General features: G+C 47.5%; 1 protein-coding gene across 3 annotated transcripts in view; it reads right to left on the bottom strand.

The window, feature by feature from the left end:
• Positions 1–13,521, bottom strand: part of DEPDC1 (DEP domain containing 1) — a 324,213-nt gene that overhangs the window by 224,229 nt on the left and 86,463 nt on the right. For all 3 annotated transcript variants that reach the window (XM_069641927.1, XM_069641928.1, XM_069641929.1), the window contains exon 4: positions 1,801–1,919. In XM_069641927.1, coding sequence (XP_069498028.1) covers positions 1,801–1,919 — 119 coding nt within the window. The remainder of the gene's footprint in view (positions 1–1,800; positions 1,920–13,521) is intronic.

The following is a 13,521-nucleotide window of genomic DNA, read 5'->3' as shown; positions in this document are numbered from 1 at the left end:
CAGAGGAGAGGAGAAGGCAGAAGCAAAGAGTAAGGTTTTGAGGTGCTTCCGGAACCGGAGATGGTTCTTCTCAAGTTTTAGAGTTGCAGGGAGGCTGCTCCAGAGGGAGGCCCCAGCCGAAGACAGATCTACCCCCAGCTCGTTTCTTTGAGAAACGACTGACCCTGAGGGAGTTAGAGGTAGAGGAGCAGAGCGCTCGAGATGGGAGGTATTTGCAGAGGGATAGCTGACGGTATTTTGGACCCAGGCCCCAGAAAGCCTTGGCCAAAGCCTCCACATCTTTCTGTAGTGGGATGCCAGATCTCGCCTTTGCCAGAACTCCTGCTTCGGGGAGCTCCTTCTGGGGCGGGGGGATGGCCAGGTATTCCGACAGGTCAGAAATCCCGTCATGGAAGGCTTTTGCTGAAAATGGAGTGTCCTGCTGGTCCTCTGCCCCCAAGGGGTGGGAGGGTGGCGCCATTAGGCTTACACAACTCCTTTGTGGTGGGGGTTTGCACCTCCACCACAGCTGCTGTGGAGGTGGAGCCGGAGGAGGGGGGACATGGGCTGTGTTGGTGTGGGTTACACCAGAGAAGCCAGGGGCAGCATGTCCATAATAATGCCCGTGAGAATGAGAAGTGAGCCAATTGGTGGAGACCACATGAGTGACATGAATTTGTCAAAAAACCTGTCCCCGAAGGCCGGTTGTGCGCGGTCCTCCACGGAGGGCGGGGACAAATATGCCAACTGCCTCCCTAGCCCTTGTCTGTAAATGGGGGTAGCTGTATCTGGCACCCGAGATGTTAGGGTACGACGTGGACCAGGTGATGGGCAGTGGTATCCAGTCTGTCCTAGGAGCAAAGCTTCTCCTTTGTTGATCAAGAGGCTGATGGGCCTCTGCGCCTGCGTGAGAGGTTTCCTGCCTTTGCTAATCAGGAGTGGCGGACATCTTGTCCGCACATGGAGCACGTGGACCCGTAGCCGTGGTGCTCCCAGGCTCAGACTGCATGCTTGACTGCACCAGCTCTGCCCCATCCTGCATCCGGTAGGCTGTGCGCCCTCTGCCAACCGGCCAGTAGTCCCATCTATGCATATAGGCACCCCCCCCCCGGGTAAGGACCCAGTATCAGGGCAAGGCCCCTGATGACGAATCCCAGTAGTAGTAGGTCACAGGCCCCTTGGCTGCGGGTCTGGTAGGGCCTTTGGACACCTCGGCCGGTAGCCGAGTAGCTGCGTGAGCCTCTGTGCTCCTGAGCCAGTTCGAGGGCCGGATTGACCCCTCCCGCCAGGGGGCTTCCCCGGGAAGGAGTCGCCTCTGCAAGGTGCTTTAAAAAATAAGGTACCTACATTCTGAGGAGAAGTCCTGTTGAACAGCTCCCTCCAACGCGCGAGTCGATCTTTAAGCGACCTAGGCGTGAAGGAGTCGCAACTGGAGCCTCCGTCCTACCATAAATACTGTCAGAGAATACATGCGCTGGGGCACAAACTAGCACACCAGTGCATGGTGTTCCCAAATCTGTAATGGAAAAAGATAAGGCTGGGGAAAAGCACGTGGAATTACGAGGCTAGGCCTCACCCAGGAGCGCTGGTGGAGCAGTCCGTTCCCGTTGATTCAGAAAAGTGGACCAAGGTGTGGGGCCGGTGGGCGGGGTTAAGGGAGCCGGCGCGCCAGTTTAAAGCGGTGCGGTGTGGAGGATGGGAGGGGGGTTCTGGTGGAAAAGAGGCTCAGTACCTGTCCCTCACGAGGGACGCCCATACAGGATGGAGGCAAGGGGACGGGACGTAGGAGTATCTTATAAAGAATGGTGTACATCAACTTACTGTATCAAAACGATGTTCCTCCAAATTTCTGCCACATCTTCTTGGCTCAGTTCCCTACTATGCACCAATACATCTTTCTTGTGGTCCAATATTTCGTCCTGCAGATTTTCTATATTCTCCTACAAAATAAAAAGTTTCAATGAGATGCTGCTGGAATGCTGACAGGTATAAAAGTACCTGAACTCTTTACCCACAACACCTTTTCCCCTGCCCCACCCCCATGTGGGCGGAGGAGCACTTCTCACCTCCGTGAGAACGAGGGCACAAAGGGGTGGTTTGGGGCAGAGACCTAGCATAACAAACAAAAAACCCTGATAAGTGGAGTGGTTGTTGAGTTCAATCCTGCAACTGCAATACCTGTGGTGGTCTATCAGTGAATATCAGGGAAGCGAAAAGTCCACAGAAAAATCTTTACATCCCCTCGGTAAAGGCACTTTTTGTCATTCGGTTTTGAAAGAGGTGTGGGGATGGGGCAAACAACGTTGCAAATAACAAAGCCGTCATATTTCAAAACACAAGTAACCAAGTGAAAGCCTCAGTCCAGCCCACCCACAAGGTGCAGAGTAGACAGTCGCAATAGAATTCTTAGAAAGATGTTCCCATCCGAAGGCTAGAAAGCAAAAGTGATGCAACTCCAGCTAATCTAGAATGAACCCAAAAGGTTGTATCCAGAAGACGAATCCGAAAATACTGAGATAGGTGGGGGGCTGTCCCCTGCACTCCTATTTCGGTATTTTCCATTTTGGGTGCGTCCCTCGTATACATGAAAGTGAATGTGGGGGGGGGACATTAAGACATTTAAAAAAAAAAACAAACATCAAGACAGAACGAATTGCAAAATGCAGCACAGTGAGCCTCGGCATTTTCCAATTCGTTTTCGTCCTAAATTATTTTAACATACGTTGGGCTAATCCCATTCCCGTTTTTACACTAGTTTAGCAAAGGGGGGGGGGGTGAGGGATAAGGAGGCAGAAATCAGACCTGAAGTCAGTGAAAATTCGGAGCGGAATGAACCAATTTCATGTTCATTCGCAGAATTCCACTCCATCCAACAGTTTAGAGAAATATCAAAGACTTACTCTAATGAACCTCCCTCAGCTCCATCAGGATGGGATTTAAACCAGAGTCCACAACCCCATTCACACGCCTATAGTATCTGGTACTGGCAACAGCAATTCTCTGATGCAGGCACTAGTCAGGACCACATGGAAAAATGCCCAATCCCCTCACGCAGACCAATGTCCAGTAATGTATTTTACATGGCAATACCAGTAGCATGCCATACTGCACTAGAATCACAAAAAGGGCATCACCAATAATGAGCACAAACAGCCAGCAAGGAGAGGATATAATTGGTACAGTCTGACCACTGTGTGGCATACGGTTTATCCAAGGGCAGTCGTAAGTTGGTAGTCACATCTGAAGTGGCCTTAAATGAAGGCTCGACAGAGAAAGTGTAAGCAAAGCTTCATGGCAGGATCGTATTTAGTCTCACACCTACTGCACTCAAGTACCATGTTGTCAATCATTTCTGCGATCCTGCAGTAATCAATAATGGAAGTTTCCAATATTGTAATCTGCTGCAAGCCTCAAGAAGCAAGTAAGTATGGTGTAAACGCAAAAGACGTAAAGCAAACACAGGATCGCAGAAGCCACAGCTACAGCAAGCTCCCAGACCTTCAGCAACATCGACAAAACCCTTCAAGGAACAGTGATAATTTAAGAATACTTTATTTTACAGTGAAAGAAGGGTTGAGAATGGCCCAGAAATGTGTAGGCTTGTAATGTTCTAGGATTGCAGAGAAAATGCCATCAGATGAATGGATGGTACATCTAGTATCGACAGCTTCAGGTTTGAATTAAAATATTAATTCTGCTGTTGGGGTAATTAGCCTGTCTTCATCGCGCAAAATTGGCGAGAATGGCTTGAAAAAGCTGGTTCGGATACACCTGCATCTGATCACAGGACACATCACATTCCTCGAGGTGTAATACATATGACAAGTACAGATACATCAGGACTAAAGATGCTCCGGATGAGAGAAGCAGCCAGCCAATCAATCAATGGAAGACTGTAGCCATCAGACGTGGTTTGGAGTTTTGGTGGAACCCGTTGAAGGACAGTTCAGAATATAGCAAGTGCATATGGTTCAGAAAGGCCAAGTTCCGATTCCTAGATGGTAAATCAGTCTCATGCTAGATGAAAGCCAAGCCCTTGAACGGCAAGGATACTGTGGCTAAGCAGGGGGTTTTAAAAATAATTCGAGTCCCAATGCGAAGTCCTTTAAAGGATCTCGAAGCAGAATGGTACAGAGAAGTGGAGCAGCCATGCTCCGTGGAAGCTGAAGCAGTCTGGGGAAGACTTCCTTGTTAAGCTCCATCTAGCAAAGTAATGCAGAGTCTCAGGCTGCTGGAGATGTCAAATGCTAACAGATGGAAACTGGAGATAAGAGTGTGAGAGACGGTATGTGCGTCTGCTCCTTTGTAAGCAAAGTCAAGTAAATATTGAGGGGGCTGCTTGCAGGATGGAACTAAATGAATTGACCCATCTCAGAACAGCCTTTCCTCTCAGCTTTGTTCCTTGGATTTTTCTCTTCACTCAAGTTGTCACCCTTTCTTGCGTTTCTGCCCCCCCCTTCCCCCCCTGTTTGCTTTTCCCTCTCCTTTATTTCGCACCAGGATCCTTTTACATCCCCTTCTTTCATCTGTTCCCATTTCACACCGTTTCCTGAATCAATGGTCTTCCTTTAGCCCCCTCTACATCTCTACTCTGCCTACATTTCCTGAGCTCTTCTTGCCACTCAAACTGCAGTGTCTTTTGAAGAGGCTCTCCTGTGTGCATGTAAAATGCTGTGTGTATGTTAAAGGCTATTGTGCGTGGGTCTCATTTCAACTGTGCCGGTACGGAAACAACGGTGCCGGTAAGCTTACCGGCACTGTTGTTTCTAGACCGGCTAAGTACAAGTCTGCCTGCTGAAGCCGCTGTGCCAGAGAGGTCTGACCCTGTCGGGCACAGCAGACACAGTAGGCAGACTGTCAAGGAAGCACCGGCACCAGTGCTTCTGTCGTCCCTATTCCCTGGGGACTTAAATTTTCAGGGGCCTGACCTTTCTGGACCGCCGGGGTTGTGCCCGGGTGTTACCTGGAAATCCGGCACCAGTAAATAATTTTGAGTCCGGCAGCAAACCAGATCAGATTGAGGTCCCGTTTGTGTGTGAAGCTGAGGTATATGCAAAAAGCCAAGTGCATGGTTGAGGCTGAGAAACCTGTGCATGTGAAAGTCTGCACTGCTTGGGGCATGTGATTCTGCAATGACTGTACATGCCAAGTCAATGAATACAACATCTATGGATTATGGTTAACCCTGATCTTGCCAGATGTTACAGTCAGGACCAAACATGCAGAGCATAGGATAGTGCTCAGGCTTAATGCTTTCCGGGGGAGCTCAATAGGCAATTAGCATGAAGAGGTTTAGGATTTGCATGGCGCTGTCCAATAAACATACATGTAGGCTCCCCTAAATATATGAATTGGCATCACAGGAAGTGATAAAGACAATGACATCGCAGGTAGTAAATGACACTCAGGGGATCGGTTACAGTAAGTTGCTATAATTAAGCCAAAGGCAAATAACTGATGTGCAATCTATCAGGTTTCACATCATCATTATAAATTAAGCAATACCCTTGAGTGAGGTTTTTTTTGCAGTGTGTACAAAGGTCAACTGAAGGATGTGTGGACTTCCAATTTTGGCAGATCGAACACAGCTAAATAAAACAATTTGCCGAGGATCACACACTTTAGTTAAATTTGTGAAGACTGGGTTGGAGATCCACCTGCAACCTAGGCATAATCGCATATCCCAGCTCTAGGTGCTAGAAACAGGTTATTGGGTTTCAAGAATACTCTAGTAATGACTTGAAAAAAATCATAAACCAACCCGACAATGTAATTCCATACAGAAGTTAAAAGACGAAGTGTGCCGTATGTTTCCATTTCTTTTTATGGAAAACTACGAGTTTCAAGATGCAAATATACTCCAAGTTTTAGAAATGTACATTCAAGACTTAAAACACAACAAAAAGTACATTATGATGAGGTCCCCTTCTTATAGTCAATGTTTGACAATCATGCAGCATGCTATGGCATATTATGAGAAGGAAACGAAAAGGCGTATTCAATTTAAATGCTCTGCCGAAATCCTAGAGGGCGTTACGCATTTGCAAAGCCCTAGTGGAAGCCCTGTTGAATTTGCCAGGGCAACAGTGTTCATGACATGTCTAAGGGCTCCGCTCAGCGCCGAGGAAAGGGTCCCAGGCCCAGCATTGCTGCACAGGGGTCACATGCATTGTGCAGGCCCCAATAAAATTAGGATTACTCATGCTACTCGTATGTGTCAATTGCTTATCAAAATAAAATGTAGCAATTTTGACTAATCAATTTTGAAAAACGAATGTATGCCTTGCTGGAGAGAACGTTAAGGCTTGGCCTGCAGCTGCATAGCACAGGACAGGAGACGGCTAACAGCAGAGATTCACTTTCCCAGAAGCAGAAGGACATGGAAGCGATCCCAAGTCCTAGTTGGCATCCCCACCCTCCCGAGTGGAAGAAATTCGATAGAACGGGGTATTTGACCAATGTTCGTTCTCAGTAGAAGGGCTCTCACACCCCTTTCAAAATTTCCATTTTGAAATCCTTCACTCTCGCATCTAGTGTCCGTCTCACCTTGCTCTTGCTGTGATGCCTCTAGCAGGACTTCTGTCTTGATCGTGTTCCCTGATTTTGCAGATTGGCGCTCCTCAAAGGGATAAGGTCTATTCCTACAAGTAGCCACGATGCAAGTTGTTTGAAACACAGGGCTGGACAAGGGGAAAGCCTTCCGTGGGAGAAAGCAAACTCGTACACAAAATCCCACAATGTTTGCTGAGCAGTGAGTGATCTCAGAATAGTCCGTAGGCAGTACCAAGCTGGCAACATTCGTAGGACAGCTCACTCCAAACAGAATGCCAGCAGAACTCCGGTCAGGTGAACATAGAAAGAGTCTGATGGTAGAGTTCAGCAGCATGAAAGGGAACAAACAAGTAGATAAGAAAGTAGGGCGGCAGCAAATAAGGTAGGAAAGCGAAGGCAGGAGTCGATAAAACACACTAGCATCTTACCCAAAGCAGTAGCGCAGGGCTGCACGTGAGGAAACCACACATCCAATGAAAACCAATAGGAAGCGGGGACACCATTTTGGAAAATAACTAGACCGCCACGGTCTGGTGCTGGAAAGAACGTGGCAGCACACAGACGTTTACACATCTCCATCGGTGCCTTAAGCCGACTCGCTCCTCAGGGCGTTTCAACTCCCATCAAAGAAACATATTTTCTTGGTCCAGCATGGATCTTCTGGCTTTAAAAAGGTAACTTTTCCTGATCCGAAAGAACCTTGCATGAAGAGCCTAAATTCCTGGTCCGACAGAGGGTAGAGCTATGTTAGTAGTGGGATCCATTAAGGACATAGTTATAACCCTAGCCACAAGGTATGCCCCTAATCAAGGTCAAATAAAAGATTCCTTCTCAAAACGACCGAATGGTTGTTTAATAAAATCGCAAGGTCACACGATACTTGGGGGCGACTTCAACACATGGATGAACGGTATCATGGATAGGCAAAGCGCACACACGACACCTCCCAACCCCCTCAGACACAGGAGCACTCAAATCAAAACAAACCTTGCCCTATACGGCCTCTTGTATAGCTGGCGCCACCTACATCCGTCGGACAGAGGATTTACCTTCCACTCCATTCCCCACGACACGCTTACAAGGATAAATTATGTGTTCCTCTCTGAAGGCCTAATGAGAATATTTCAGACCGCAGACATACACCCCACTGCATGGTCTGACCATGAAATGGTCGTGGTGGACCTGGACTGGGATGGTCTCACCCCTCGCAGCACAAAGTGGAGATGCAAGGAATCATTATGGTCCGATACGGTTTTCAGGGAAGAATTAGAAAAAAAAAAAAAAAAAAAAAAAACCAAACAATTCATCATAACTAATAACACAGGTGAAGTTGCGAAAGTGAATGTATGGGAAGCGGCAAAGAAGACCTGACGAGGGATCCTAATCAGAGAAGGTGCCAGAAAGAAGAGAATGCACTCTACTAGAGACTAACATCAGAAAGAAAATAGATACAGCGGAGAGCTTAGCACAGACATCCCCACAAAGCAGATCCATACATCTTGCTGAAGCCCAGGAACTTAGGGAGGAGCTGAAAGCCCTGGAGCTAGGTAAGGTGGCCCAGACCCTACAATATTTGAAACAAAAGTTTTACGAGAAGGGAGACAAAGCTGACGCCCTCCTCGCGGGATGGCTTCGTGCGCAAATGGCAGACAGAAGGAAGGACAGATGGCACTCTTATAGATACAACAGAAACTTCCCCAGAAGGAATACAAGAGGCATTCGCCTTCTTTTATGAAGACTTCTACACCAGTGATCCCCACCTCAGGCTTGAACATTAACACAGGGAAATCGGTCCTCCTCCCGATCGACAAGAGTAGGGACTCAGAGGTGGGGCGATTTGCACTTTTAGGGATGAAGGTCAGTCTCACCACACTGCGGTACTTGGGCATCAATGTGACCCGAGATCTAGGTGACCTATTTGCAGCCAACTTGCCCCAATATTACACACAATTCAAAAAGATATCGAAAGGTGGACAAGGCTTACCATCTCATGGATGGGGCGCTTGAACACCTTTAAAATGGTAATCCTGCCGAAGTTGCTCTATCTATTCCAGAAGCTCCCGATCCAATTACCCAAAGAATTCTTCGCAGCTACTAAAAAAAGTCCTACACACCTTTCTATGTCAAAACAAAAAAACCCTGGTCTCCATTGCTTTGCTTCACCTTCGGAAAGACAATGGTGGGGTAGGCCTCCCAGACAGAGCCCTACTATAGAGCAGCTCAACTGCGAGTGCTAATCCCACATGTCAGACAGCAAAAACACCCCCAATGGATAGGTTTCGACAACTACCATCTCCGACCATTTATCGTGGGAGAATGGCTATGGGTACCAGGACCCCTATTACGAAATAGCCATCCCATCCTCTGGACTATATGGAAACCAAAACAAAGGAATGAAAGGGATCACACTTTTGGGCACCGGGCGTTCGGGATGATATCCCTGATCCAGGCAGTTTCGAATCATGGTACAACGCAGGGCTTGAAAGGGCGGGGCAACTATGGAGAAATAACACATTCATCACCATCCAGGAGCTGGAGGAAGCCTTAGGCCTAGGTTCACTCAGTGTTTCAATATCTGAAGTTGAAAGGCGTCATGACCCGGGAGGTCTGGAAGGAGGCTCTACAGAAAAATTTTAGACACTCACTCAGGCTCCAAGGGCCTCATAAGTGCAATATATACAGCACTAGTTGAAATCAATACAACCTCCTCAGCCATGTTGAGGCACAAACGGGAAGCAGACCTCGGGAGACGCCTCTCCCCAAAGACATGGCTTAAGATCTGTAGAAGGACCTCGTAAACCTCCATCTCTTGTCAGTACAAATTGCATGAGATTAAGCTATTATATAGATGGCAGTACAACCCACTTAAACTGGTTAGAATGTATCAGGATGCAAGTCCATTCTGTTGGTGGGGTTGTGGCCAGAAAGCGGACTACTGGCATACATGGTGGGGGTGTCAGGCGGTCCAAGCATATTGGGATGAAGTGCTCAGCTGGATCAAAGAGCTCGAAGGGGAGGAGAGAGAGAGAAGCAACCACTCATGATCCTATTTAGTCTGGTTGAGACGGAAGAACAAATAACTAAGGTACCCAAAATGACACATGGGCTCTTGCTGGCAGCAAGGGCCTGCCTCACAATTGTGTGGAAAAGAACGAGTCTACCAACAAAAGCTGAGTGGATTAATGTTTCCCGTAATATTTTCAATATGGACAAACTGATGGCAGCCATCCACGGTGACCGCACTTCCATTGATAATGAAGTACATTACTTAAAATACCAAGTGTGCAACACGACACAACTGAACTGCCCACAATGTTAATGCCAATTCCAAATGTCACATGAAGTGCGGCTGTCTTAGCTAACAATTCCGCCTAAGAACTCCTTTACCGGACTATGAAAATCATTGAGGCCTTCCATACCCATATGGGTTGCAGGGTGGGAGGGGGTGAGGGATAAGTTGGGAATATTCAATACTTTGAGCAATTGTAACGCATTATGTTTGTATTGAAAATCGTAATATTTGTTGAAAATCAATAAAACCAATTTAAAAAAAAAATAAAAATAAAAAAAAAAGTGTAACTTTACTACCCTTCATGAGTGGTTTACGTTCTCAGCCCAGACTGCGACCTCTGGTCCTTCCAACCTATTGTTGGTTCTCTCGTGGCTCTTGCCCCATTTCAGGGTCTTAGTTTTAGGCTCACCCCTCCCAGGTGCTATTTCACACTTGTGGGTCGTTGTTAAGGAGAATTCTCTGTTTAGGCTGAATTTCCTAACCTAGTGAGTCCCCCAGCACCTTTGCTGGATTTTTGGGGTTTATTTTTTTTCTCCTGCCAAGAGTGAGACTTTTACCCTCACTCTTGGACATGATTTGAGTGTGTTTCTTTGAATCTAGAAGTGTTTAATGGGCTATGGGGTCTTTTACTCCATAGGGCTTCTTGCGTTTTTGTGCTGTGCGTTACACAGCACCCTCAGTGCAGTGACACAGGGGTGTCATAGTGACCCCCCCAGTATAGACTCCATACTGTCTCCCAGGGCATGTAAAGTCACCATTGACTTTACTAGTCTTAAATTCTGACCAGAACCATTACAAACCATCATATTGTGGACGTACTGGCTGGGGCAATTCGATTGCCCCAGGGTCTGTTAGTCGAAGGGGTACGTCTCCATCCCCCCTGATCAAGTTTTGGCTGGTGGCAGTGGATACTACTTTTTATATTCAACCGCAAATATTTTCCTATGGGATTTCCCATTGTTTTAGGCTACTATCTTTATTTAATTATTTACGGTAGCCTCGAACATACCACCGGTTTATTTAATTAATAGTAATTCTCCGGTTGGTATTTTTTGCCAAAACTTGATTCTAAAATGGCGTTGGATTTCCTTCTGTGACTCCAACCCAAGTCGAGCCCTTTGTTCCACTTTTTTGGCGGGCTTCTCCACAGAAGCCCTCCAAAGTGGCGCCACTCTGTCTGGGGTACTTAGGAGAGGTGGAGGGGAATTTAGGCACTCTGGACTGAGTTGCCTAGGCAACTCAAATCGCATTCCATCCTGATTGGCCCAAGTGGTGAGCCGGCCTGTATGAGTGACAGCTAGGCTGAGTGAATGGGGGTTTGCTGCATAAAAGCAGGGCTTTGGGGACTGGAACCTCAGAAGTCGCCACAGGACCTCAGAATACGACGAGGGAGAAGCTGAGCCGACCTGCCACGACACCACCACCGGTGGAGCCCTGCTGGACCGTCTCACCACTTTTTCCCCAACGACAGAGGAGATCTCCAGCCAGAGAGTCTTCTTTCTTTGACTGGTGGGGATAACCAGTTTCACCGTCTTTTCGCCTTCCAGACGTACCTCGTGGCCGCCTTGCCTGTGCCAAGCACCCCGGCAACCGGGATACCACGTTTTACCACAACCGCGAAACAAAGGTACCACTTTTAATCGGAAAACTCCGCGGCTGATTTCTGCCCTGGTAGTGCAACGACCTTCATCTTTCCTCCAAGTCGAGATCTTCTCTTCCCCTGGACGACGACGCAACTTGCACCCACTACCAGGAACACCTGCCACCGCTGGAGGATCCTTCCACTTAAAGTACCGTGTCCCGCCTGGCTTCCCTTGCTACCGACTGTACGGGGTAGATTTAGCCCCCAGCTTTCGAACCTGGGTTAGCCTGGGACACCCTGGCTAAACTTTCCTAAGCCTCTTTTTGAACCCTCTGCAAGACTTTCTAAGCCTAGTGTAACTGTGATCTTGGGCGCATTTGTGCTCTGCTCGCTCTAAGAGAGGGCCCAGCCTTTGGACTTTGGCTCACCAGTGACTTTTTCTCTTCTGCCTTGCTAACAGTGTTCCTGAATCTTAGAGTGGTGTACCTTTCCATATTCTGTCTTTTTCCCTCCCTTTCACAAACTTATTGGAGTGCCATCTATTTAAGCGCTCACCTCTGTATGAAAATAAGTGGTGTTGTACAGCGATTTATCTGATAAGGAAAAAGGGATGTTTATATTATAATAGTAACTGTTTAGAATATTTTACAATAAGAGTGCTGGAGTGTTTTCAACAGTGTGTTTTTAAATAAATAATTATATACTTTGATACCAAAGTTCTGGACAGTGTTTGCTTGTATTGTTGTATTTGAGTGCCTATTGTGTATACTTTGCATACTGCCTAACTCTTCTTGAGGGAAGTCTGACTGCTCAGCCACAGCTACCAGGTAAATCTGGGTGGTACGGACTGATACCAAGTGGGTTCACTGCCAACACCTGTAGTCTTAAATCTTTTGCAGTGGTCCCTAAGGGAACTGCACAGGTTTATGCCTAACGGTCTTTGCTTCAGGTTCATCCCTACTTGTTTTTCTCTCAGGTATCTGGTAGCCAGATATGGGCACTCTGCCTTTTCCCCCCTCTAGTCTCAACTTGTCCTCACACACTGGAGTTCTGCCGTCCTCCTCTGGGATAACTGCATACCTGCTCTTCTGCAGAAACATCCGTTCTCCGGTAGTGGTGCTTCGTTCGGGTGGTGAGCCGTGCACACTGGTGTGCCGCGTCTGCAGTTCGGTCTCTCTCCTCTGGAGACAAGAGTGGCTTGGGCTATCCGTCCACTGGAGCTTGGCAGCATTCTGTGGGCTCTGGGATTCCTCTGCCCACCACTTATGCGATGTGGTCCTGCTTTCAAGGTGGGACTGGCTCGGCGCTACAGCGCAGGCTTCCACTGTGCACAGCCTTCCTAAGGCTGAAAATCCGCTGCAGGCAAGTGTCTCTGGCCCTTTAAGTTCCTCTGCAATGGGTTTTATACATTTTCACCGCAGCTGTTTTACATGTGGGCATTTTCACTGTGGCATTTCCTCTGCATTTTTTTAAAAATAAAAAAGGGAGGTTTCCTCACCATTTTAACTCCCTCGTCACCCATCCCAAACACACAGCACAAAGTAAGAAAGAAAAAGCACAAAACAGCAGCGGTGAAAACGCCAGTTAAAAAATCCCACCTGTAAACTAGACAGTCAAAGCACAGTACATTCTGCAATGAGATGCACATCCATTGGTTCCAAGATTCTGGCAACAAGGGGGTGGGGTACGGGGGTCAGAAGCCAAACCAAGCACATTTAAAGGCCCATGTATATTAACCTGCTCAGCTCGATGTATCCAACAAAAAATTGGGACTCCCGGTAAAGGGAAATGTTACAGATTTTTCAATCTTAGGCTTCCTTGTCCCCAGGCGGAAGCAGGTTTGGGGAGTGGGTCATCCCCAGCGTGCTTGCACTGTCCCCTATGGAGTCTGTTAATTAGTGGTCTCACCTTCCTAGTCCCAAAGGGGGGTGGTGAAGTCCCTAGATTTGTCACAGAACATACAATAGAATCCATTAGCATTATACACCATGCTATATAATGGACCCTAAAAGTGTTTACATACTTCAAATTACACAGACTGACAATCCTACAAGGTGTTCCCTGGTCATCCTTCTGCCTTCTCAGGTCAGGCAATCTCATGCAAGGTCATGCACTT

Source organism: Ambystoma mexicanum, chromosome 1q (genome assembly GCF_040938575.1).
Source record: "Ambystoma mexicanum isolate Mex_15411 chromosome 1q, UKY_AmexF1_1, whole genome shotgun sequence".
Classification (NCBI taxonomy): Eukaryota; Metazoa; Chordata; class Amphibia; order Caudata; family Ambystomatidae; genus Ambystoma; species Ambystoma mexicanum.
This window is presented reverse-complemented; position numbering and strand designations above follow the sequence as displayed.